Here is a 26,613-nt window from a genome sequence, read left to right on the forward strand (position 1 = left end):
GTGCCCAGCACTGAACTGGGTGCTGCCTGCAGGTTGTCTCGCTGATGCTCATGGCACTAGGGTATAGGGGACATTGCCCCCATGTTGCAGATGGGGAAACCAAGGTTCAGAAAGTTTATGTCACTTGTCTGAAGTGGCATAGCTAGAAAGTGACAGGCTCAGCATCCAACCCTCCAATCCCTTTGGATTCTGAGCCTGTCCTCCTACTTAGACATCCTCTATCTCAGCTTTGAGTTCTCTGCAGAGCTGGTAAACTTTACTGTCTGGATTTCATCAACCGCACTGATGAAACTAAGATGAAATCGGGAGCCCCGGGGTAGGCCACCCAAGCCCCCGTCCCCCAGACAGGCAGCCACCTGTGATTCCACACCCTGTGGGTTCAGCAGATACAACGCACCTGAACGTGAACCACCTGACCGTTCCCCCACCTTCACCCCCAGCCCCAGGCTCCATCTCCTGTCCAAGTAGCTATATATCTGCTTGTTAGCATCTGTGGCCATCAAACCCGTCCCCAATGCCAAGTCCTCTACATGCAGAAGCCCTTTGCCTGCACCACAGTGAAGATTCATCTGCCATTGTCCCTCCCCTGGGGCTGGGGGGGCGGGGGGGGAGACTTGGAGCCCAAGGACCCAGAGAGGGCAGTTGCTTTGGGATTTCTCAGGATCCAAACATCCCCCCCCCCACCCCCTTGGCATCTGTGGCTTCTTGTCTCCCGCACCGTCTGCTCCCGCACCGTCTGCTCCCGGAGTCTCAGCCCATCTTTTTCACTCAGTGTTTCTGCCCAGCTCAGGAAAACTAACTGCAGAGCAGGCCTGTGGGCAGGAAACAAGGCAAGTGGAATGAATAAATGCGCTGCTGGCGTGGGAGCTGAGGTGGGGGGGGGGGGGGGAGGGTTGTGACATGAGCTCCGAGCTCCCAGCCAGGACCCAGGGACACCACACCCCAGGACAGGGCTCAGACTTACCACCTCACAGAACCACATGCACCCGCCCTCCTGACAGCCCTGTAAGGTTAGAACTATTATCGTTGGGCCCATTTTGCAGGTGGGAAAACTGGGGCCCGGCCAGTGGGCTCGAAGGCTGAGTGCTCCCCCCGCTGAGACTGCTTCCTAGAAAGAGATCAGCGGCTTGTGGACAGAGCCCACCTGCCGACCGTGAACTTGGCCAGCTCCTACCATAAGCCAGGTCAGCGCTGCAAATAGGTCAGAGCCAGGCCCTGCCCTCGTGGCCTCAGGGTTGAGGGCAGAAGAGGCGGAGGACAAGAAAGGGACGCAATTCCAGGCAGTGACAAATGCTATAAAGAGCACAGAGCCTGGTAGAGAAGGTGTTCCTAGAGTTGGGGGCCCTACTCAAGCTAGCATGTCCCGGAAGGCCTCTCTGAGGAGGTGACATCGGAGGAGCTGAGAGGGGCTGGCCTTGGGAAGAACAAGGGTAAAGATGATAAAAGGGCGTGAGAGCCAAACCCACCCTTCCACCCCCCAATCAGGGTTGATTTCAGAGAGGGAAACCACCGCTCTGAGATGAAGCCCAGGCGGGCAAGCACATGGGACCGTGCCCTCAGGGTGACTGACACCTGGCTCCATGGAGACCTGCCTCCTCCACGCTCCCTCCAGGGGGCTCTGTGGGCCCCCAAAGCCTCACTCTGTGTCTTCCTCACTTCCCCCATCCCCGACTCCTTTCTGCACAAGGCCCAGCCCAAAGCAGGTGCTGCGTAATGTTTGCCGAATGAACAAACACGCAAAGGCCCTGCTCACCAAATCCCGAGCACCAGCAAGGAGGAAGTGTGAGGACAAAGCCGAGGAAATCCTACCTTGTTCTACAGGGAGCCACTTGATGGAGTTTGTGGCTCCTCTAGGTGGGGGAAGCAGCAAAGACAAAGGGATTCCAGAAGGTGGGAGGAGGGGTCGCCTACACAATTGGAAAATTTCACAAAGTCCAGATTTCAAGCTATTTTTAAAATATCTGAAGCTCTGGCAACCCCAAGCCTGCATATTCCCATGGCAACACCAGCGGGTGCTGAGCACCGCTGCCCCCTTCAGACTGGACATGCGCCCTGCACTTCCCCGCGAACCCGGCCACTCACTGTGGCCAGCACGTAACCCACCCCCCCCCATTCACATCACCTGGCCCCGTGGGCACCTGAGTCGGCCCACCCTGGTTGAAAACATGGAACGAGCAGAAAGCAGTGCCGGGGACATGGGGACTGAGACATCTGTCGCATCAGCCTGTAGCTAGGAGGTCCCCTCCCTCAAGTTCTTAGAGCAGTTCTCTAGCGTGGGCGTTTCCAGATCCACATAAAGCCAGTCTGTGTGCTGTGTTCAGGTGGCAGATGGGCTCTGAAACTCAGGCACGCCCTGGAGGTGTGACTTACAATTCCTGATGGGCCACTCTCCCGGCCATTCCCTCAGAACTACTGGAGAGCGCCACTCCTGGCCTTCCCTGGGCTGGGGGCTCCAGCTGCTAGAGTACCGGCCCTCAGCCATCCTGGGACCTGTGTCCTTGAGCTTTCCTACACGGGGTGACAGCTGAGGCCCAGCCTGCCTGGCAACCTGATGGGCTCGGCAGTGATTGGCTGGACCAGGACCTACTCTGGGTGCCTGAGGACAGCCTTGGTTAGTCATAGTCGATCTAAGGTTAGTCATTACGTTTGCCCAAGTGCAGTCCTGAGCAAGCTGCATTTTTTTCTCTTGTCATATCTCACATTGTTAGGAGCCTGGGCATTTGTTTATTCCTCTGCCCTCCCGGATCCCTCCCGGGAAAGGGGCGGGGGGACGGTGGGCAGCCTGGTCTGGCTCCAGGAGGAATGTGCGGTCCATAAGTTCCTCTTGGCCAATTCTGATCCCAAGGAGCACAAGCCAACTAAGCCCCCCATGATTGCGTATGTGCGGCTCTGGGCAGAAATGTATGACAAGTCACACAAACAAGTTTCAAACAGAACTGGGAGTGCTCGAGCGAGCCTCACTCAGCAGGGGAGGGGCAGAGAGAATGCCAAGCAGGCTCCGCACTGCCAGCGCAGAGCCCGACGTGGGTTTCGAACTCGCAAGCCGTGAGATCATGACCTGAGCCGAAATCAAGAGTCAGACGCTTAACTGACTGGGTCCACCCAGGAGTCCCAGGGCTGACCCTCAAATTAAGTGCTGTGTGCTAGGCACTGTGCTCGGGGGGTTATATGCTTTATTTAAAATCCCAACAACCCTCTAAGGTAGGTATTAATCCCCATTTTACAAGTGGGGGAAACTAAGGCTTAACCAGGTGATGTCACCTGCCCAAGGCCAAACAGCTAGCAAGTGGTGGAGTCAAGATTCAAATTCAGGCATGTAGGACCCCCCTTTTCCTGGACTCCCCTGTTCCTGGCAAGGAAATTTGAGAATAAATGGAGGGGAAGAAGGGGTCGGTTAGAGTCTGAGGGCAGAGGACAATCCATTGTGCAGGTCTACTGCTATTCTGTTAGAACCACGCAATGAGGGGGACTGAATCTGGAGCCCCTAAACCAGTGCGGAAGACTTAGGAATAGCTCTTGGCCCTTGGGAATTGACTAAACATCTCACCATCCCCGCCCAGGGCCATAGTCTGAGCACCCGACAGGCCCCACATATGCCGCAGCTTCTGACTTGAACCTGTGAGCAGGTGGTGAGCAGGCAGACAGGCAGCGACACCAAGAGGGGCTCGAATGGCCACTCAACTGGATGGAACCTTTGCAAGCGGCAAGAGACCCAGACCGCACAAAGTGAATTTAGGCACGACTTGAGCATGACTCCACTGGGGAGCCACGGCCTCAGGGGAATCATCAGCCCTTCTGAGACTATCACAGCCACGTCCCAGCCCCTGAGGCCAAGGCCACCACCCGGGTTGGGAAGAAAGGGTCCCTCCACGCTATTTATCCAACTTCCCTCCCATTTCCCCGAACATGCCTGCACTCGCGCCCCTGGGTCTGCAGGTCCCTCCCGATTCTGCCTCCTGATGGTCCAAATCCAGTGTTAACACTACCTTCTCTGGGCAACCCACCAGAGTCTGATCTATCAAACCTCGTCATTCTTTCCTTCTCTGGAAACCGCAAGAACTGCGTGAACCTCTCCTGTGGCACTGAGGCCAATCTCCTTTGTGCTGTAATTGTTTCTGGGCTGCTGTTTTCTCTGATAGGCAGACTGGAGGGTCAGGCAGGCATCATAGCTCCTAGCATGGGGCCTCATGCATACAAAGCATGAAGCACATTGGACGGATGGAAGGGTGGATGGACGGACAGTTGGACGGACGGATGGATGGATGGATGGATGGAGAGATGAACAAACAAATGAGTAGTTAGGAGAGTGGATGGCCCACAGAAAGTTCAGTGTGACCCCTATAATTGGCCAGGACACCCAGTCCCTCCACTGCTCCTGCAGAATAAGACCTGCCCTGTTTCACCTGTCATGGCGTGTCCTCTGCTTCAGCGAATCACAGATTTAGAAAAACTGTGCCGTGCAGAGCCTCCAGGGACGCTGAGGACAGGTGTGTGTTCCTTCCTTGGCCGAACCTCTGGCTCCCTGCGGGTAAGGTGAGGATGTTGGACTCGAGGATTCCCTGGGCCCTTCCAGCTGAAGACACATGTCTGTGCTGGGACGCAGCAAGAACAGGGAACACTGGCTGAGCCCAGCGTCCCTGAAAGGACACTCTGGAAAGGTTCCAACAGAAGATGAAAGCATGAAAGAGAAAAGGGAAAGAAGGAGAGGGAAGCGGGGGGAGGAGGAAGAAGGAAGAAACTGCATTTCTATAACCCAAGCTAAAAATGCATTTAGCATGTAAGATTTCCCAATGTCACATCTCTTTAAAACAAGTTAATTTCAATACGTTCAATGTAGTGTCACTTCAAGGAAGAAGTGATGGGTCTTGTAAGATAATGGAGATGCCTCAGAAAGAGACAACCTGGGGCGCCTGGGTGGCTCAGTCAGTTAAGCGTCCGACTTCAGCTCAGGTCATGATCTCATGGTTCGTGAGTTCGAGCCCTGTGTTGGGCTCTGTGCTGACAGCTCAGAGCCTGGAGCCTGCTTCGGATTCTGTGTCTCCCTCTCCCTCTGCCCCTCCTCCTCTTGCTCTCAAAAATAAATAAACATTTTTTAAAAAAATTTTTTAAAGGAAGAAAGAGACAGCCTGGGGCAGAAGGTGCCCAAAGGAAGGACGAGCTGGGGCTGGAGGGGGTTATGAAGGGGCTGCTGTCTCCACCTTTGCCACTCTAGCCAGACCACCTCCTCTAGTATCTGCTTTATGTATTGATCTTACAACCCCAATATATTGTTTGAATAAAAGCTTTCTGGGGTGTGTGTGTGTGTGTGTGTGTGTGTGTTTTAAGCCACCTAACTAATGAAGAGTGACAAGAGGCCCAGAGGGAGGTGATTTGCCCAAGGTCATTCACAAGTGCAGGACACAACCCCTGGGGGGGCCCTGGCTAAGAGAACGCCACGGTTCAGATATCATAAATCCAAGCACATCCACTGGGGGCTGGGGCCGCCCCTGGCTGGGCTTGCACATCTATACTCTGGCTCACCTCCAGCGGCCTCCGTGGGAAGTCACCAGGCTCCTTTAAACAACATTGCACTAGGACAGAAACAGACGGATAACCCAGGCCCAATTAGGAACCGGAAAATCTCACAGAGGGCGAAAGCCCAGAGCAGGGGTGCTCGGAGAGGCGGCTCAGCTCTCTGCAAGCCTCACAGTCGAAAACCTTCCTAAAACAACCCCTTGGCTGCTTCGGAGCATAATTTAATCTTCCTTTGATGACTCCGGATCTCGCCCTGCCTCGGGCCACTCTGAGAATGTCAATTACTGCTGGGCCCAGGTGGGAAGCAGAGCTGCGGGCCTGACCCTGCCCTGGAGGGGGTGGTGGTGAGGCTGGCAGAGACTTCAGGGGGTGGGGGCCAGCCTGAGCAGCCTGAGCTGGGGAGCTAGATGCCTACCTTGGTGGAGAAGGGGGCTGCGGGGGAGAATAGGAAGCCCCCGCCCCAGCCAAGAAGGGGAGCCTGACGTGGGCCCCTCACTAGCCCCCAGAGCAGACAGGGTGGGGCAGCTCCCCAGAGCCCTTGGAGGTAGAACCAGAGAGCTAAAGGCAGGCAGGAGTGATGTGGACAGCCAGCCAAGGTGACCTTGCTAAGGGAGGGACGGTGCAGGACAGTGTCCCAACAGACTTTGCAGAAAATGTTGGTTCCACTGCCCTGACCTGCCACTTCCTGGCTGGGAGACCATAAGCAAGTTGTTTAACCTCTCTGTTCCTTAGTCTCCTAATGTGCAATACTTAGAATAGTAACAGGGCTGCTGTATGGTTAAATGAGCCTCGTGTTGGCTGCTAAAAAAAAAAAAAAAAAAAAAAAAATGGGGGTGAGACCACAGTGACCGATGAGGAAAGATCTGGAAGAACATACGTCAGAACACACACAGGGTTGGCTCTCAGGTGAAGGCTGGATAGTTTGTTTTGTCTTTGGCCTCTTTGTATTCCCTGTGTTGTATGCAAGAAAAACATCATTATATAATTAAAATAATTCGGAGAAAAGAACAAAACGCTAGGGACAGTAATTTGTCCCCAAAAGGAAGGTAGAGAGCAGAGATGAAAGGGGGCTGTTCCCCTGAGCTTGAGACTCAGACAGGGGAGTCCCTGCCACCTGGGGGAGCCCAGCGGATGAGAGCCCTGAGCCTTCGGGGGGAAAGCTGGGCTTGGTGGGTCCACAGCATTCTTCCTGCCACTACCACTAATTCTCAAAAGAAAGTGAAACATTCGCCTAGGAAACAACTTCCGCCTTATATAAGTCTCCCTGGGGAAGGCTCAAATACAGCTCCTGGGGCTGAGCTGCCCAGCCACAGCAGCTGCCAGACCCTGGGCCAGACAGAGGGCTTCAGCCACATTCAACCACCAGCCCCACGGGAGGGAGCCAGGCCCAGCTACCAAGCGAGGAAGAATGGAGACACCCCCCACCCCCCGCCCCAAGCTCTGGCCACCATAGACCCCTGAGGAGCCTCCAAAGTCAGGTCTTGTTTCCTTACTATGATTGGCCAAGTCCCTTTTCCCTTTGGGACCTGCCTGGGCCCTTTCCGTTGCCCCACTATGGTGGACCCAGCCCCAGGAGGACAGCCAAAAGCCAAGAGGCTCTGGGCTTGGGGAGACCTTCCCAGGAAGCAACCTGGGCTCTGCTGACCCTGTGTGTCTGCTCAGGGCGACCAGGGACTTCCCCACCTAACCTCGCTGCCCCCCACCACCCCCTGCCACCATCAGGCCCGTGTTGCCAATGTCCACGACCAGGCCCCTTGGCCCCAGCTGTGTGGCCGGCACTGCCCTGTGCATGCAGCATGTGTGACCACGTGGCTGAGCACAGGGATACTCACAGCCACAAACACACACACACACACACACACACACACACACAGACGCACCCAAGCTCACACAGCTGCGCCTTACACTCCGACCTCGAGACACCCATCCCTACAGACACCCCTATGCCCACACCTCTGGACACACGCCACACATGTGGCCCCAGGCCTCTACATGCCCCTGGGTATGTCCTCCTGTAGCCACGCGTAAATCTGTGGACACACCCCCCCGAACCCCACATCCTTACGCATTTATACACACACGGTTCCACATGCTTGTGCTCGCACCTGGCACGCCCTCTCCCTGTGCTTCCACACCTACCCACACACCCACACAGAGCCCGTATGTACACTTCCCTCTCCCTGGCCAGGCACCTCGCCGCAGCTCTGGTTCGTGCTGCCCAGCGCCGTGGCCTTCCCCGAGCTCATGGACCACATGGGCAGCAAGGGCCCCTTCCGGTTCCTGAACCTAGTCTTGTTGGCCTCCCCATCCTGGGCCTGGCCAACCAAACCCGCTGCAGACCTTCACAGCGACCACACCTGCCTACCACTGTCGCCCACCCCCCAACGCCTCCACGGGGCCCTTGGTGTTCCCTAAGGGCCCAGATGGGAAGCCCGAGACCTGCCTCTGTTTCACATATCCGCCCAACGCCAGCCTGCCCAACGACACCCAAGGGGGGCACCGAGCCTTGCCTGGACGACTGGGCCTATGACCCCAGCACCACGGACTCCATTGTCACTGAGGCATGTCCACGGGCGACCCTCCTTCCTCCACCCACAGCGCGCAACCCACACCTGCCATGCTCAGGGACGGGAGAACAGGCGAGGCTCTAGTCAGGGCACTGGGAGGACAGGGCGCTGGGCAGGCAGAGAGGAAGGACCTGGGTGCCGAAGCACGCGAACCAGAAAGTGTCATTTCTTCACATTCAGAGCGCAAGCATCTCTCCAACAGGCAGCCCCTTCTGTGGCAGGGACAGCACTAAGGTCTGAGGATACAAAACTGCCCTGTGCCTGCTACCAAAGGGTCCGCAGCCCTGTGGGGTAACATCAGTTAATCAAAGTAGCACCGAAAGAAATTACAACTTCAAAGGACTTAGGGCTGTGACCTCAGACTATGGTCCGGTCCCTTAGGGCTGGGTGTGGGGACCGGGGGACAGGCCCTGGAGAAAGCTTCCCTGAGGAAGTGACTTTGAAGCTAAGAATGTCCAGCAAGAGTTAGCCAGGCAGCGAGGGACGGGAGGAAAATCGCATCTTGTGCAAAGGTCCCAAGATGGGAGGGAGTGTGGGGGAGGGAGCGGACCGTGCGGAAGGTTGAAAATGCCTGAGCAGACCCCCAAATCATCTCATCTGCTCCCGGTTACTGCCATTCATCCAGCCCTTTACTTATTCCCTGAGTCTTCCCCCTGCCACCTGCTGGAATCACAGAGGAAAATCAGGCTCTCGAATGAACTGACGGGCCAGCCGGGAGACCATGGAAGGAAGGAGGAGGGAGAAACAGGAAACCAGATCCTTTATTGAGGATCTACAAACAGGCAGGCTTTGCAGGCATTGTGATTTTCACCATGATGTTCTGTTGAAGGTGATTTTTTTTAATGTTTACTTCTTTTTTCGGGGGGCGGGGAGAGGGGCAGAGAGAGAGGGGGACAGAGGAGAGAGCCCCATGCGGGGCTCAAACTCACAATAGGTGAGATCAGGACCTGAGCCCAAGTCCGCTTTACCGACTGAGCCACCCAGGTGCCCCTTGTTGAAGGTGATTTTTACCTCCTTTTACAGATCAAAACAATGAAAACTCAGAGAAGGGGAGTGAAGGTCCAGTATCACACAACTGGTCAGTTTTAGAACCGGAATTTAAAGCTAACACCCATAAGAGGCACAGGGGGATACATGTTTATGGCAGTTCAAAAGAGGGAGGAACCACAGGATTCTAGGGAGCCTTCCTGGAGGGCATAGCATCTGAACAATGAACAGAGACCAGTGTTTTCATTCTCCCCTCAGGGACCAGGAGCCCCTCAAGGGCAGGATGTTGCTTTTGCCTCATTAGGAGAGGTGCATTTCAAAGTCTTTACTCTGAGCCAGTCCTGCTGGAGGCTGTGCTGTGCTGTGCTGTGTTGGGGGGTGGGGGGATGAGAGAGAGAGAGAGAGAGAGAGAGTGAGTCTTGGAATCCCAGGAGACAGCGTTCTAGAGCGGGAAGTATTACAGTGTCTCCAGTTCACGTACAAAGAAACTCAAGCGCAGCCTGGTTCCACAACTTTCCCAGGATTGCATATGCTTAGGACCGGGCAGAGGTAGGATTTGAAGCCAAGACTATCTACGTTCATAGTCTGCATAACCGCTTTTCATGTGTTTAATAAATATTTATTTATCTATAAAGCACTTAACTATGTGCCAGGCACTGTTCTAAGTGCTTTATAAATATTAACACCTTTCACCTTGCCGACAACCCTATAAGGTAGTTAGTATTAGAACGGGAGAACTGACGCATGGGGGTTGCGGAGCTTGTTCAAGTTCACACCACTGGGACACGGAAAATTCAGGAATCTAAACACCGGCACCTGGCTCCAGAGCTGTGCGCCTAGCTGTTACACTTGCCAACTCTCCTATCCCCTGGATTGTATTTCCTCTGTCTCCCTTGCTCTTTCTCCCCAGTGCCAAGCTCATGAAACGCATCCAACATTTACTCACAACCACATGCGTGATGTTGAGGACAGAGTCAAAGTGCACCTGCTCCCTGCTTGCCCTCCAGGAGCCCATCTGTAGTGAGGAGACAGACCCACCCCTCAAGGACCACTGACCGTGACACACAAGCTCCCTGACGCTGGGATTTCCAGCTGCTTTGCTGGATCCCCGGCAGCTAGAACAGTGACTAGCACAGAGGAGGCATTCTGAAGTATTTGTGGAGTATTTGTGTGCATGAGCTCTATGCACTCTGAGTGCTCTGGGAGCCCAGCATAGGGACATCTAATCAGCCCGGAGGGGGGTCCAACTGGAGTTAGCAGGTGTGCCCCAGGCCAAAGCACCAGTGGAATCAAATGCACAGTCACAAGAGCAGGATGAGAACAAAACATCCCTCTGCGAGAGACAGAGGAAGGCTGGAGGGGCGAGCAATGGGGAATGGAGGTCACCAGATATGGAGCTGGAGAAGAGGAGGGCCTGGCTTGGATGCTAGACGAAAGTGTAGCGTCTGTCCCCAGACACTAGGGAGCCATCGAGTGGTGTTGAGCAGGAGAGTGGTACGCTCAGATCACCCTGTAAGAATGGTCACTCTGACGGCAGGGCAGGGAGTGGCTCGTGGAGAGTTTTAGTCCAGGGGCAGACAGACCCGTTAGCAGGTTGACACAGGGATCCAGGGAAAAGATGATAAACAGAAGGGACCGTTGGAATAGACACCAGAGAGTTTGGGGAGTCAGAATCTGGAGAACTTGGAGACCGAATGGACGTGACGGTGAGAGATGGGGAGGAAGTCAAAGGTACCTCGATACCTGTAAAGAAGTTTCCAGATGTCCGGATGACTTGCTGTACACCGGGTCCCTGGGAAGTCAGAGAGGAGTGAGAGTCACCATCGACATCCTCCAGGGACACAGAACCTAGCTGGAGAGGTGACAGTCCTTCAGGGAGCCATAGATAACAATCATCAATTACTGTGTGCTCACCCCATGCCAGAAGCTTCTAAGAACTTTGCTCACATGCACTCGTTTAATCCTTATAACGATGCTGAGGTTCGCATCTTTATTGTCCCGTTTTTACAGATGGGGAAACCAAGGGACAGGTCCCACATTTCATAAATGGTGGAGCTGGGAGTCGCACCCGGGCAGGCAGGCTCCTTAGGACTGCATGAGCCCACCCACAATCTCTGTGTCCGCTGTGGCCCCAGGAGGCTGTTGTTCACAGATCCGACTTTCCCCCAGCATGGGGAAGGTGTTTTTCTAACCCATCTTTACCCGTACCAGGCTAGGCGCATAATAAGTGCTCAGATAACGCTGAATGAAAGCCATGCCCCATCAGAGCCTGGCAGGAGTGACTCAGACATTGCTTCCTCCCCAGGGTGCACCTCAGACTCCAGGGAGCCTGGCCAGGAGCAAAGGTTGCAGGTCTTGTACCTGGTCAAGCATCACTTCACCAGTGTGGGCTGGCCAAGTTCCCAGACTCCATTCCAGCACCTGGGGGCATGGGAATCTGCGTCCCGGCAAACACGGGGTTCACCAGCCCTCAAGGTACCGTACCCTTTTCCGGGTCAGGTGTGGCTCATGCCTGGCTCCCTGAATTCTCAGCTGTGAGAACCCAGAGAAGGGGTCCCTGCCCAGCCAGGCAAGTGTCAGTGGCCAGACCCAGCCAGACAGTAACACGAACACAGCAATTTTTCTGATTGTGGCAAATTCATGCTCCGCCTGCTTGGGGCGGGGTGGAGCGGGATTCAGGTCCCCATGCGGCAGAGGCAAAGCGATGGCTGGGCCTCACCTTACAGGTGGGTCTCCAGAGGGGAGGCAGGGTCTGCGGGTGCCGCCCCGCCCCCACCCCAGCAGCCGGTGGTCAGAAAGGCGGAGCATCTGGCAACCGCCTCAGTCCACGTGACCCTAGTTAGCTTCTGCAAGGGGTCCTTCCCGCAGATGGACAGCATGTGATCGTGAGCCAGGATCCAGCAACAGAGTTCACATCCTCACTCTGCCCTTCACTAGGAATGTCATGAGGCCAGAAGTCTTGGTTTCCTCATCCGTAAAAGGGAGGAAAAGAGCCAAGTGTGACCATTCAAGGAAAGCATTAGCACAGGGCACAGCCCCTGGGGAGCCTTCAGCTAATGTCAGTGGCTGCTGTGGCTGCTGTTGTCACAGTTATGGTGAATAGACATGCCCTGAGGGACGTCTGGGCGGCTCAGTGGGTTAAGCGTCTGACTCTTGATTTTGGCTCAGGTCATGATTTCAGTTTCGTGAGTTTGAGCCCCGCGTCGGGCTCTGTGCTGACAGTGCCTGTTTGGGATTCTCTCTCTCTCTCTCTCTCTCTCTCTCTGTCCCTCCCCCACTCATATGCTCTGTCTCTTTCAAAATAAATAAATAAACTTAAAAAAAATAGACATGTCCTGAGAACTGAGAGGGTTGTCCCCAGCAGAAGAATAGGGGGACCCCCAGTAACAGGGGAGTCAGCTGTCACGGCTCTTCCCAGCTCACCTGGGCCCTATGGCTTTGCCACACTCCCCAGCTTCCACCTAGCCCTCCTCTCATGGGAACAGCAAGCCTGAATGCAGGTCCCACCTCCACCCCCCCAGAGCCAGTGACCTGGGGAGTCAGCTCCCCTCTCCACCTCAGCTGTAGAACAGGATAATAAGGAGCTTCCCCCCTTCCCCACCCCCAGAGAAGGCACAGATGGCAGGTGACAGTGACGTGAGAGAGCACAGCACAGGGTCCAGGGTCCAGGGAAGTTCCCCTCCCCCTCTGATCCCCTAAGCTTTCCTGGCAGGGGTGACCACACATTCCTTTCTCTGAGTTCAGCAGAGACAAGGCTGGAATTTTTCAGAAAGAGCTTTACTAGGACATTAAGAGGAAACAATGGCCTTTCTTTCAAGTCTGGAGAGTGTGGGGAGCATGGATTGAGGGCTCCGAGATGGCCCCCAGCCGTAGCCCACAGCTCCCACGTCACTGAATCTCAGCCCTGTGGGTGCCCAGCTCACCCGTCTGAGGGTCCTAAAACCCACCCTGCAGCCCTTAGAGGCCCGAGTTGGCTTGGACGAACAAGCCCTTCCCCCCCCCCCCCCACCCCTGTGATTCCCCTCTGGGCCTTGAACTTTCCTGTTCTGTGCCTAGGGCCTGAACGACTGACAACATTTCTAGAATAAGGAGATGATGGCAAATACAAAAGCAGAGAGGAACACACAGCACGGAGCTGTTACGGAATCCGGCAATAGCGTAACCCGACTAAAGCTGCAGACCCCACGTGGCTCAGCCTACGTCTGGAGTCAAAGTCGAAGGAGCAATAAATCACGCTCTCTCAACACCTTGAAGTACAATCGAATCTTCAGCTATAGGTTTTCTTAACAAGGCCTCCTCAAGGGTTTTGCACAGCTCACCACACAGAAGCATGCCAACAATGTCTCTAAGTATCTTTCCCTTCCCCCCCCCACCCCCAAATTCCAGGATGCCTTTATTTATTTTTTTTTCTTTTCAGATTTTTATTTAAATTCTAGTTAGTTAACATACAGTGCAGTGTTGGTTTCAGGAGTAGAATTCAACGATTCGTCAGTTACATACACCACCCAGTGCTCATTACAAATGCCCTCCTTAATGCCCATCCAGGATGCCTTTAAAAATCGCTCCAATTCTTAGGGCACCTGAGTGGCCCAGTTGGTTAAGTGTCAGACTTCAGCTGGGGTCGTGATCTTGCAGTTCATGAGTTCAAGCCCCGCGTCAGGTTCTGTGCTGACAGAGCCTGGAGCCTGCTTCAGATTCTGTGTCTCCCTCTCTCTCTGCCCCTCTCCCATTCGTGCTGTCTCTCTCAAAAACAAACATCAGAAAACTTTGTGTTTTAATCTCTCCAATTCTCTCTGTTCCTGGTTCTCTCACTGCCATGCTCTTCCACTCCCAATCTCCCTCCTATCACCACCCACCAAGCCCACAGGTCTTTCAAACATACAAGAAGAATCACACAGCGTATCTGTTTCCTAGAATTTCTATAATGGAGACTAGAAGTCCAAAATCAAGGTGCAGGGATGCCCTCTCCCAAGGCTCTAGGAAGGAATACTTTCTTGCCTCTTCCAGTTTCTGGTGGCTGACCGTGATCCCTGGCTTACACATGCGTCACTCCAGTCTCTGCCACCATGGTCACATGATGTTCTCCCTACGTGTCTGTATCTTCTCTTTTTATAAGAACGCCAGTCCTGTTGGGTTAAGGGCCCATACCTACCCCAGTATGACCTCATCTTAACTAATTTTATCTGCCACAATGCTATTTGTCAAATAAGGTCACATGCTGAGGTACTGGGGTTAGTATTCAACCTATCTTTTTGGGGGGAGGGGGGACACAATTCAAACCATTGTGATCGCATATCTCAGGTCTGAGCCCCGTGGATTTGCACTGACCTGCAGGGCCACATTTTTATCATCCGTTCTGATGAGCTTTATTAGCCATGAAGTCTCTGGGGGCAACTTAGAGTCATTTGAAGTCCAAGATGTTTTTCATAGCTCACCACAAAGCACCTTCTTCTGAGCTTTAAACCTTCATGTTACCATTCCCTAGTTAGTAGACACTTTGCCATAGAGGTTTCTCCAGTCCGATTGTGAAGTTTTTCCAGTTCCTCGTGCTCACACGCGGTTATAGATCCTACGTACACAGCCTAGGCCCTCTCCATCCTGACATACGCCCATTGTGGTGAAGTGGACAGCCTCCCACATAGTATCTGGAGTGCGAACCCCATGACCTCTCATTAGGCATCAGTATGTCTTAACCACTAAGGTTCTCCATTTCTCTGCTCTTTCTGTGGAAGGCTCACTCCTTCAATCCCACGAGCATTTACTGAATGCCAGGCACGGTGCTAGGCAATGGGAGTACCGTCATGAGCAAAACAGACTAGACGTTCTACCCTCATCAAGATGCTAATCTTGGGGCGCCTGGGTGGCTCAGTCGGTTAAGCGGCCGACTTCAGCTCAGGGCGTGATCTCGCGGTCCGTGAGTTCGAGCCCCACGTCGGGCTCTGTGCTGACTGCCCGGAGCCTGCTTTGGATTCTGTGTCTCCCTCTCTCTCTGCTCCTCCCCTGCCCATGCTCTGTCTCTCCCTGTCTCTCAAAAATAAATAAACACTAAAAAGGTAAAAAAAAAAAAAAAAAGAAGAAGAAGAAGAAGAAGACCAAGTACAGTGGAGTATATGGGGAGATAGTAGCAGAAAATGACAGCAGAGAGATAACAGGGATAAATCTGGGAGCAGATTCTGCAGGGACTTGTGGGCCATTTGGAAGGATTTGGACATGTTTCAATCATTTTTTTAAGTAGGCTCCACACCGAGCACGGAGCCCAGTATGGGGCTTGAACTCATGACCCGGAGATCAAGACCTGAGCTGAGATCAAGAGTAGGATGCTTAACCAACTGAGCCAGGCAGGCGCCCCAGGGCATGTTTTAAACATGACTCAAAGTCCATTTTAGGAATGGTATTTCCTGTAAATTACTTCAATTTTCGGGTAGAAACTAGCTTGTGACAGTTATGCTGATGCCTACAGTGACCACAAGTACCATGGTAGAAACCAAGACTCAGCAGATCTGGTCTCAGTGGAGAAGGGCAGACAGCCTTAAGCTAATCCAAATGGGTCTGACATTGACCCTCTCGTGGTCTAAACAGAATGCTTTCTTTTTTTTTTTTTTTAATGTTTATGTATTTATTTATTTTGAGAGAGAGAGAGAGAGAGAGAGAGAGAACACAAGCAGGGGAGGTGCAGAGAGGGAGGGAAAGAGAACCCCAAGCAGGCTCTACACTGTCAGTGCAGAGTCTGACGTGGGGCTCAAACTCAGGCACTGCAAGATCACGACCTGAGCCGAAATCAAGAGTCCGACGCTTAACTGACTGAGCCACCCGGGTGCCCCAAGACAGAATGGTTTCTTAAGGCACTAAATAACCTGGAGGTTGGGGGGAGGGGAAATCGAATTTCCATTTTCCACTTCTTGTGGGATGTATTAGGATGGGCTACGTCGCCATAACAAAAGAGTCCACAATAATTCAATGGCTTATACCGTATAGAAGTGGTTCTTCTTCTCATGCAATAGCTCTGAGGTGGGAATTACAGGTTGGGGGGGTGGCTCTGCTCCATAGGGTCGTTCAGGGGCCCAGAGGGATAGCGGCTTTTGCCATCTTCGACACGCGGCTCCCAGAGTTGCTCTCATTGTCAGGAGACAGGAAGGGAGAAAACACGCAGGTCCAGGCCAAAGATTCTCTCTTAATCAAATGAGATGGAAGTAACAAGCATGGCTTCCACTCACCTTCCATTGTCAAGAACTGCATGGCCCCACTCAACTACTAGGTCACCTGAAATGTACTGTTTACTATGGAAGGGGGGTGGGGCAGTGCATGGATTTAGGGGGACAGTAGGTCTTTCCTTTAGATTTTCCTAAAGGAGCTTTCCATAGCATGCCACGAAGTACCAAAAGTCTCTCTAGACACCCACTGGCCCCTCCTCACACCCCCTCACTTCCTCCTTTACCCTTTTCCCTCCTACATCACCACACAAGTACTGCACGGGCTCCCTTCTCGGCCAGAAGAACCCGCTGGGTTTGCTGGCCATGCTGGGCCACGTGGAGACATCCTGCGGACCTGGGGTCTTCGTCCAGCCCCATCCCCCTCACTTCCAGCAGAGGAAAATGGAAAGGGCTCCCTGGGATGTGTGGTTTTTCCCCCACACTATTTCACGTCCAAAACATTCTTGTGAGGCATTTTTGGCCAATGACATTCTCCACTTCATTACACAAGTAATTCAGGATAGCTGGGCAAAGGGTGCGTGTTGGGGATTAGCAGGAGATTAGCCCAGACAGGTGGGCAGGGGCCAGAGCATGAGGGCTTTATAAATCTGTGTTAATAGAGCTTTCTCTTTATCCACAGGGCAGGAGGGAGCCAGTGCGTGCCTTAGGCAAGACAGGAACCTCATTGAGTGGTTTTAGAAAGTCATTCTGGTTAGCAGGGGAAGAATGGTGAGGAGGAACGGAAATCCAAGGCTGCAAGGCCTGTCTGAAGATCAATGCAGTAATCACTTCTGGGCCTCAGTTTCCTCATCTGTAGAACAGGGATGATAATGGCAGTAACACCCCACCATAAGGTTGTCGTGAGGACTGAAGATGTTAAAACATGGAAAGTGCGTACTTAGGGACGGTGCCTGGTGCATTTTAAGCCCGCCATAAACACTGGCTGCTATCATTACTCTTGCACTAAGACAGTAGTGGTGGAAATAGAAGATTCCAGGATGGAATGACGGTATAGCGGAGAGGGATGAGGCAAAGGAGGGTTCCCAGCCACTGAGATTGTGACCCGGCATGGAGTGGGTGACAAGTCTCATTGAGGTCGCCGTGAGACACCACCCAGGTAGAATTTCCAAGAAGGCAACTGAATCTACTGTCTCGAGGCCAGAAGAGAGGTTGGGCTGAAGATATGGATTGGAGTCTTCCTCATAAAACAGAAATGGAAGCCATAGGAGCAGGTGACATTTCCTGGGGAGAGCGGATAAAAAGGAAAATCCAGGAAGAGCCCTGGAGAATCTGGAAGGGGTAGAGAGAAAGGAGCCCACGAGGAGAAGGAGGAGGGGTGAATAGGGTGAGGAAACCAGGTGGAGGGAGAGGTCAGCGTTAGCAACATCAAGGGCTTCCAAAGGTCAGGGCACGTCAGGCTACAGAAGGTTCCATTGGGCTTGGTGAAAAATACATCGCGGGTGGCTCTGGCGAGCACAGTTCCAGCGGAGTGGTGGGGGCGGAACTGAGATATGGGGACGGGGTGATAGCAAGTAGAGCTTCTCATTCAAGAGATTGGGCTTTGAAGGGAAGGTCGAAATGAAGTGGATATGGAGGAGATAGAGTTTCTAAGAAGGAGAGAACTTGAGCGACAGAGACAGAGGATGCGGACGGAGCACAATGGCAACAATAGAGCAATGTCCCCATGGAGGAGAGGGAGAGATCTAGGGTGCGGATGAGCACTGACCTTGGATGTGTAAGGTGAAGCAGAGACAGGCAGGGAGCCACGGGGTGAGGGCAAGCTTGGAGGGGATGAGGGAAGATGTTGAGAACAGACCCGGGTGCGACTGCGACAGCCAAGTCGACTCTAGAAGCTTCCGACAGGCCACACATGCTGGGAGAGAAATTATCATCACACATCACGGGTTAGGGACCCCAAAGCCTAGGCCAGGCTGAAAGCAGAAATAACTCTTGGGATGAGGGGGCCAGGCTCAGGGAAGTCAGGTGTGGGCGGGCGCTGTGGGGCACAGGCTGAGGGGGGCTGGCACGGCTGGTCTGGCCCGAGCCAGGCTGGACCACCTTTCTCTTGTGAAGTGGGACTTGGCGGGCGTCTCCAGCAAACTCAAGGAGGTGGCCCAGTCTCTCTTCGCAGCAGGCACAGTGATTGGGGGGATCGTGCCGGGAAATCTATCTGACAGGTGAGACACTGCCTATGGGGACATCCCACCTCAGTCTGACCACCCACGCACCCTCGAAGAGCCAAAGAAAGCTGGGAGAGACAGGAATCATGGTCCCTCCCGTGTGACCTTGGGCACGTCCCAAGCCCTTCCAGGCCACAGCCTTCTCTCTGCCCCAAAGCCCTTGCAGCTTGCGTCTCCCCACCTCTTCAGACCCTGGGGGAAACCCTCAAGGTCCTCAGACACCATGTAATGGCTGTGTGGCAGTGGAGAGGGGGCACGTGGACTGTTTGGAGACGAGAAGTCCTTTGACCTCTGTTCAGGCCACCAAGCGGGGGGTAGAGGTGATCACTCATTAACTCAAACGTGGAATTGCAAACCTGTCCCCCCAAAATAGCAGTTACCAGTAAGGTTCTGTCTGAAGAGGGAGTTCCGTGCCCTGCCTGGCCCTTTGGGAGGGGAGGGGGGAGGGGAGGCATCCAACCCTTTGCCCTGAGACCTGCAGAGTCACTGTCTCAGCTAGCTCACCCGCCTCGGCTAACTCAGCCCTTGCTCTCCTTGAGCTACCGGTTTGGCCGCAAGCTGACCCTGACCAGCAGCTACCTGCTGCTGGCGGCCAGTGGTTCCTGTGCAGCCTTCAGCCCCAACCTCCACATCGACATGATCTTCAGCTTCCTGAGTGGCTGCAGCACACAGGCATGGCCCTGAGCCCCGTTATCTTGAGTGAGCCACACGGGAAGGGGGAACAGGTGTTGGGGGGGGGGGGGCAGCCCGAAGCCAAGAGAGTGGAGTCTGGGCCAGGCTCAACACAGGCTCCCTATGACCTTGGTCAAGTAAGGTGCTGCTCCTCCCAGGATCTCAGAGCACCCCCCCCACCCCACCCCCAGCATAACAACAACAGCCACTATCAATACAGAGAACTCCCCGGGGGCCTGACACTCTGGTAGGAACCTGACCCATTCAGTCCACGCCCACAAGTAGGTGACACTGTTGTCCTAATTTTATAGATAAGGACATTGAGGCAAAACAGGGGAAGTCATTTGGCTCTGGAGAGGCAGTCGAGGGTGTGGGCTCGGGGGAGCGCCTGGCTGGCTCAGTCAGGACAGCCTGCAACTCTCGATCTCAAAGTTGTAAGTTCGAGCCTCACGTTGGGTGTAGAGATTACTTAAAAAAAAAAATTTTTTTTTAAAGGCAGGGGGGCACCTGGGTGGCTCAGTCGGTTAAGCGTCCGACTTTAGCTCAGGTCATCATCTCATGGTTTGTGGGTTTGAGCCCTATGCTGGCCTCTGTGCTGACAGCTCAGAGCCTGGAGTCTGCTTCCGATTCTGTGTCTCCCTCTCTCTCTGCCCCTCCCTGGCTCGTTCGTTCTCTCTCTCTTTCTCTCTCTCAAAAATGAATAAACATTAAAAAAAATTAAAGAAGAAAAAGAAGAGTGTGATCTTAGAAGTCAGACAGACCTAAGTTTGAGTCCTGCCTTCTTTTTTTTTTTTTAATGTTTATTTATTTCTGAGAGAGAGAGGCAGCGTATGAGCAGAGGAGGGGCAGAGAGAGAGAGGAAGACACAGAATCTGAAGCAGGCTCCAGGCTCTGAGCTGTCAGCACAGAGCCTGGCACGGGGCTCGAACCCACGAACCTCAAGATATGACCTGAGCTGAAGTCGGACGCTTAACTGACTGGGCCACTCAGTGCCCCGAGTCCTGCCTTCTTGAGCCTCAGTCACAGCATCTGTAAAATCGGAGGGATGAACCCTTAGGATCAGAGTCAGATCAAGCAGCTGATAGGGGGTGGGCAGGAGCTGGTGCCCCTTCACAGGGAGGTGCCCAAGGCCCAGCAGGATTCTAATCTGGTCCTTGGGATCCTCCTGCAGGTGTCGAGCGTGTGTCCATCCAGACGCGGGCCATCATATCAACTTTACTTGGTTACTTCTATACCGGCGGCCCATTCTTTCTGACGGGTCTTGCCTATCCCATCCGCCAGTGGCTCTGGCTACAGTTAACCGTGTCCATTCCCTTCTTCGCCTTCTTCCTGTCGTCATGGTATGTGGCCCCCACCTCTTCATCTCCTTCTTTATGCTTGCCAGGGCCAAACAGAGGGAGCCCACGCTTGACCAAGCCGGCTGACTCGGTCCCAGGACACCCCTGTCCCAGAGTCAGGAAGGGCATTCCAGGGAGGAGGAGGAGGAATTAATGCACAAAGGCATGCTGCATGGGCTGGTGTCTGGAGGGCATCCAGGGGCTGCCTGCGCTGGAGGAAGGGCGTACGTTGAGATGGACGGTATGGTGCCAGGCCATAAAGGACACAGAAAGAAGAGCAGCCTCAGCTTCATGTGAGGGACAGAGAATGCCTCTAGACATGTTTGTGGTGCAGAAAGTCCTGACCAAGCTCCTGTGTGTGACACAACAGCACACAAGGACCAACCCAAGTGGGAGGGGATGAGAGACCGAGGGGACACGACCGTGCGGGCGAGAGGAGCCTCAGGGACGAGTCTGAGAGGCATTTTGAAGGAAAAAATCCACAGAGTTGGGGACCGTCTTGGACTTGGGGTTTTACGGATTCTTTTATGGAAAGAAAAGCTTAAACCTGGGACCCGGGAGAATTGGGGTGTCTGGGTCAGAGACGCCAAAGAGGTCAAGAGCTCACTATCAGTATGTCAAACCTAAGAACACGTCGAAGACAGGAACTGAGTCTCCGAAATGCAGCTGGGGCCAAAGAACAGGAAATGATGAATGAGTTCGGGAAAAGAAATGACATCTTGGAGCGACCCTTTATTGAGCACTTACTGCGTGCAAGGCCCTGTTCTAGGCATCGCCCTATGTCACCCCGATCCTCATGGCATCTCTGTGTGAAGGAGACGTGACTGTCCTGTTTTACAGACGAGGAAACTGAGGCTCAGAGAAGTGAAGCAATCCCCTAGGGTTACACAAAAAGACACAGAACTGATATGGGTTTCCATTTGAAAATGAGAATAGAATCTCCTGGAGGGGGCGGGACAATCTTGCGGAAAGAGAGGGGTGGGCAGAGGGTCCAGGGCGGAGCCAGGGCATGTCCACAGGCTGGGATGGGAGCAGAGAAGGAGCAGAGAGTAGGGAAGGCAAAATAAGGGCGGATGGTCAGCAGGATACAGTCGAGAGTTCAGGCCTCCTCGCTCTGTGACTTGGGGCAAGCCTCACCCACTCTGAGCCTCAAGATTTTCCTAGGCAAACTGGAGATAATAATGCCCGTCACCCAGGGTTACGTGGGCCTGGTTCACAGGAAGGCTCACGGACTGGAGGCCACAGTTACTATTCTCGGGGCGAGGAGAATGGAGTCTAGATCCTGGCTGTGGTGTTTGGGAGCAGGACTTTGCTCAGAGCAGAGCCATGGAGGCCGCCGGGGCAGAAACAAGACAGGGTAGTACTGAGCCCGAGAGGCCACCGCTGTCAGCTGGGCCGATGGTCTGAGGCAGGTTGATCAGTATCTGCTCCCCCAGGACCTTGCTGGAGCCGGATCCTAGGTGCCTGTGGAGGCCACAACCACGGCTGATCCCACCTCAGACCAGACTTTTTTTTTTTGCGGGGGGAGCCAGGGAACGGGTGGTGGCAGAAGGGGAAGGAGAGAGAGAATCTTAAGCGGGCTCCACGCCGGGCGCCACGATCGTGAGATCATGGCCCGAGTCGAAATCAAGTGTCGGACGCTTAACCGACTGAGCCACCCAGGCGTCCCCAGGCCAGACTTTTAAAAAAACAAAAAAATTTTTTTTATGTTTTTATTTTATTTTGAGAGAGAGAGCGTGTGAGTCGGGGAGGGGCAGAGAGAGAGAGGGAGACACAGAACCCGAAGCAAGATTCAGGCTTCAAGCTGTCGGCACAGAGCCCGATGTGGGGCTTGAACTGATGGCCTGTGAGATCGTGACCTGAGCCAAAGCCGGAGGCCCAACCGACTGAGCCACCCGGGTGCCTCCCCCTGAGACCAGATGTTTTTAAAACATCATTCCTCACATCTCCCCACACCTCTGCCTCCGCTCGTCTTCTCTTACTGACACTCAGGGTCTGCTCGGTGCAAACCAACCCCCAAAAGTACAGCCCGGAGGTGGGGACAGTGAGGTTGTCTGCCCACCTGCCAATCTCAAGACCCCACGCGGTTCTCATGCCACAGCAGAATCCCTCCTTTGCAGGCAGAATCCAAGGGTCCTCAATTCCATTTCCTAGGCTCCAACCCTACCCTGAGCCACCTTCCCAAGCTGCCCCAGGACTGTCTCCCTGCCCCCTTCTTCACCCTGGAAGGCGGCCCAGAGAAGAACAGGGAGGTGGATGTCCAGGACCCTCCAGCTGTCTACCCTTGAACACGCTGTCCCTTCCCCAGGACCCACCTGACTTGGCCTAGGCCCAAGGATCCTGGCTAAGGAAAACACCCAGCAATAACAAGTGGCCCAGGTAGGGGGCAGAGGAAAGGCTCCTCTGGAAGGGGGAAAAGAGAATCCCAGAATTTGTGCTGGCTGCAGGCAGTCCAGGTGCAAAGCCTGGCCAAGTTTAAATTCCATGAAATCTGCAGCGAAACAGCTTGGGTTTCTGGACCTCCTACCCCTTGGCCCTGGCTGTTGATGTTTTTCCAGTGCCTAAAAAAAAAAAAAGGAAAGGAAAAGAAAGAAAAAGAAAAAGAAAGAGAAAAAGAAAAAGAAAAAGAAAAAGAAAAAGAAAAAGAAAAAGGAAAAGCTTCCGGCATCGGGGGGAGCCACTGTGAGTTGATTCTGGAACCCAGGTGGATATCAGAGTCTGTACATTGGATGGTCCCATCTGGAAAGTTCTCAAAGGCTCTGAAAATACTCTGGCAGGTTGCTGCCCTCAATGGCAAGAAGGAAGAGGAAGAAAAACTCACTGTGGGGGTGAGAACCGAGAGGGATTATGGCATGGAGCAGGAACCCTCCTTTGCCTCTGTTTCCCTGCTCACGAGCTAACATCACATTGAATGTCCCAAGCAAACTTCTCTAGAGGCACCAGGCCTGCACCTCCCTCTCTCCTTCTTCCTGCCCACCAGCTGGTCACTAAGGGCACCCTTCCCTTACCTCTTCCCCAAGGAGCTCAAACGCAGCCTGCAGAAGGAGATCTCCTTGGCCAAGGCCAAGTACAGCGTAGCTGACCTCTTCCGGACACCCGACCTGTGCCGTGTGACCTTCTGTCTTTCCCTGGCTTGGTAACCCACCACCCATCCCTACCCACACCCTAGCACCTCTGCCAAACAAGGGTAATGAATAAGGCCTGTGGTGGCTTCACCTAAGGGGAAGGCCCAGGCGTCCAGAGACCCCCTTCCCTGGCTGCCCCAGCCCAGCCCCAACCCTGGAGATCTGCTCATGTCCCTGTCACACACCCAGGTCCAGCCATCAGGGTCTGCCTCCCTGTTGGGTCACGCCCACCCCGTCCACAAGGCAAATGCTCCAAACCCCTTCACAGCTCACAGCTCACAGCTCACATCGTGCCATGGCAATTTTCCCATTCTATGCCTCTCTGTCACTGCCTTCACCGGTCCAGCTCTGCCCTCTGGGACCCCACAGAGCAAGACTGGCCACCAGAGCTTGAAGACAGAAATCATATTTCTCCTTAGTCTTCTCTTTTTGTCTGACGATCTGCGGCTCCTTCAAAGCCCTTTCTGTGACCTGGCTCTGAGGCCCTTCTCCATCCCTGCATGAATAGGGTCCAATTTGTCCAGGAACTTCAAAGGGGATGCCATGAGCCCCAGAGGGAAAGGGGAGGCATCGGACCCATGTGCACAGCTTGACTCTCACCTCTCCCATTCTAGATGTTAAACTCTTACCCGACGAAGGGAAGATCATTTACTACCTCCTTTGGTCTCCCAGAGTCCTGCCAGTCCTGATATTCTCTGGAGGCAATTATGGGACATCTTTGCCACCACACCCTAGATCACGCCCACGTCAGGCATAACCAATCAGTCCCGGCGCTGAGCCCAGACACAATCCCAGAGAGCTCAAAACAGCACTCAATCAGCCCTTACCAATCAGCTGCAGTTGGGATCAGAAACGAAACCATTCGTCCTCCTGGTGACCCAATGACCAGTGGGGGGAGAGACCCCTGTCTGGCTGCTGGTGCCAACCCATCCCTCTCTGCCCCTCAGGTTTTCTACTGGTTTTGCCTACTACAGTTTGGCTATGAGTGTGGCAGAATTTGGAGTCAACCTCTGCTTCCTCCAGCTCATCTTTGGTGGGGTTGACTTCCCGGCCAAGTTCATCCACTTCCTCTCCATAAACCGTCTGGGCCAACACAGCACCCTGGCCAGTGGTCTACTCCTGGCAGGAGGGTGCATCCTGGCTCTCATCTTTGTGTCCTCGGGTGAGAAGCTGGGGCTACATCAGAACCCTCTGAAAGAGGGCCAGCATGTCAGTGGACGTCACGGGCTGCCACGGGCTGGGAAGCGGGGTGCCAGGGACTCCAAATCTGCAGACTCTACCTCTAAATCTCTGTGTTACCTTAACCAGGTCCCTGCACTCTCTGGGGCTCAGGTCTCCCATCTAGAAAATAACTCAGTTGGGCTAGATGATATCGAAGCTCCTTTCTAGATCTGACTCAAACTGGGGAAAGTGTGGCTGTGTCTGGACAGTACGAGGAATTGCTCAGGGATCTGGCAAGCCCTCATCGCTACAGAGGACAAGCTGGCATGGGAAAACAACAGGGTTCAGTGCTCAGGGAAGCCCCCATCACCTACTCCACTGCGACCTTGGAAAAGCCACTTCTATATAGATGTTTGTGTGTTGATACGCCCATATCCTTCCAAAGGAACTTGAGATATTTTAGGACAAGAATATATACAACAAAATATGGGAGGAGGGAACCAGAGCCGGGGAAAAACACAAAGGCGGCAAGACAGCCTGTAAAGCACTAGAAATAGCCAAGGGACCATTACTCAGCTTTATATTTAGACCTGAGCTTTCCAGCAGCCAAAGCAAAAAGGGAGACAAAGTCGGCTGAAGAGTGAGAACACTCAGCACTCGGGTGCTCCTGAGCCCGAGGCCCATCACATTTTCTTCCATCTGCAGATTCGCAGACCCTGAGGACAGCCCTGGCTGTGTTTGGGAAGGGGATGCTTGTCCAGCTCCTTCAGCTGCCTCTTCCTCTGTTTGATCGAGCTGTGCCCCACGGTCATTCGGTAGGTGCAGGGCGTGGGGCTGGCCGAGCCAAAAGATACAGGGTCAGGTGGGATCGCAGCATCCTCTAGCCCCCTGCCCAGGGGCCCCACACACAGGCTGCCAATCCCTACTCTGAACTCTCCCAGGCAAACAGGCATGAGCATTGGCAACTTGGGGGCCCACATGGGAAGCATGATGGCCCCGCCGGTAAAGATCACAGGGGAGTGGCAGCCCTTCATCCCCAAAGTCATATTTGGGACCATCACCTTCCTGGGAGGCAGGGCTGCCCTCTTCCTGCCTGAGACCCTCAATCAGCCCTTGCCAGAGACTATTGAAGACGTGGAAACCTGGTCAGTCCCTTGCTTCTGGTCCTCCTGGAACTCCTAGCTGGGGAAGCAGGTCCAGACCGGGGGCTTTTCCTGAAATCTCTTTCCCTAGGTCCTGGCAGGCAAAGGAACCAAAGCGGGAACCAGAAATGGAAAAAACATCCCAGAAGATCCCTCTGGACCAGGCCTGGACCCCAGCTGAGGGCAACTGAGCCCCCCTTTCCCTGCCCTCCAGAAACTAATCCTTGCCAGGTCCTTGCCTGCCTCTGGGCTCTGAGGACACCTTTGGGGGGCCGCCGTGGGGGGGGGGGGGGGCGGTGCTGAGCACATCCATGCTCCTGAACACAGTCTTCTGAAAGCTTGGTTGAGGGCATCGTCACCACACCGGAGCCCCCAGCCCTGGCCAGTTCAAAGATTCGGTCACAGGCCTTCCCACGCCCCACCCTTGCCCTCACCCTCCTTTAGCCCAGCCCTTCCCCACTGGCCACCTTCCCCCATTGTTCCAGTCCCCTTCCTCTGAGGTCCCCTGGGCTCCCTGGTTCAGTCCTAACAAAGACAGCTTCCTCTTCTTGCTCCCCACCCCCTTCTTCCATGGGAGGGTCCAATAAATGGCAATGAAGAACTCAAGCCATGCTTGCGGCTCAGGAATGGGCGTGGAAGGGAGAAGGGGGCAGGCCACCACGTGGATATGCGCACTGCTCTCCCCTGCATCCGTACTTGTGTGTAACACGTGGGTGTGGACACAGGTACAGGCAAGCT

At 54.1% G+C, this 26,613-nt stretch overlaps 1 protein-coding gene across 1 annotated transcript; it reads left to right on the plus strand.

Annotated features, from left to right (window-relative positions):
- Positions 1 to 7,506: 7,506 nt before the first annotated feature.
- Positions 7,507 to 26,084, plus strand: SLC22A8 (solute carrier family 22 member 8). Its single transcript, XM_047823306.1, is given in 16 exon segments — positions 7,507 to 7,516; positions 7,703 to 7,807; positions 7,810 to 7,836; positions 7,839 to 8,002; positions 8,004 to 8,075; positions 18,332 to 18,435; positions 18,978 to 19,102; positions 19,105 to 19,137; positions 20,282 to 20,450; positions 23,152 to 23,275; positions 23,468 to 23,583; positions 24,520 to 24,734; positions 25,439 to 25,479; positions 25,481 to 25,548; positions 25,675 to 25,878; positions 25,967 to 26,084. Coding segments are annotated over 16 exon segments (1,677 nt in total). The 3' UTR covers positions 26,067 to 26,084.
- The last annotated feature ends 529 nt before the right edge of the window (positions 26,085 to 26,613 follow it).

This window comes from Prionailurus viverrinus, chromosome D1 (assembly GCF_022837055.1).
Source record: "Prionailurus viverrinus isolate Anna chromosome D1, UM_Priviv_1.0, whole genome shotgun sequence".
Taxonomy (NCBI): Eukaryota; Metazoa; Chordata; class Mammalia; order Carnivora; family Felidae; genus Prionailurus; species Prionailurus viverrinus.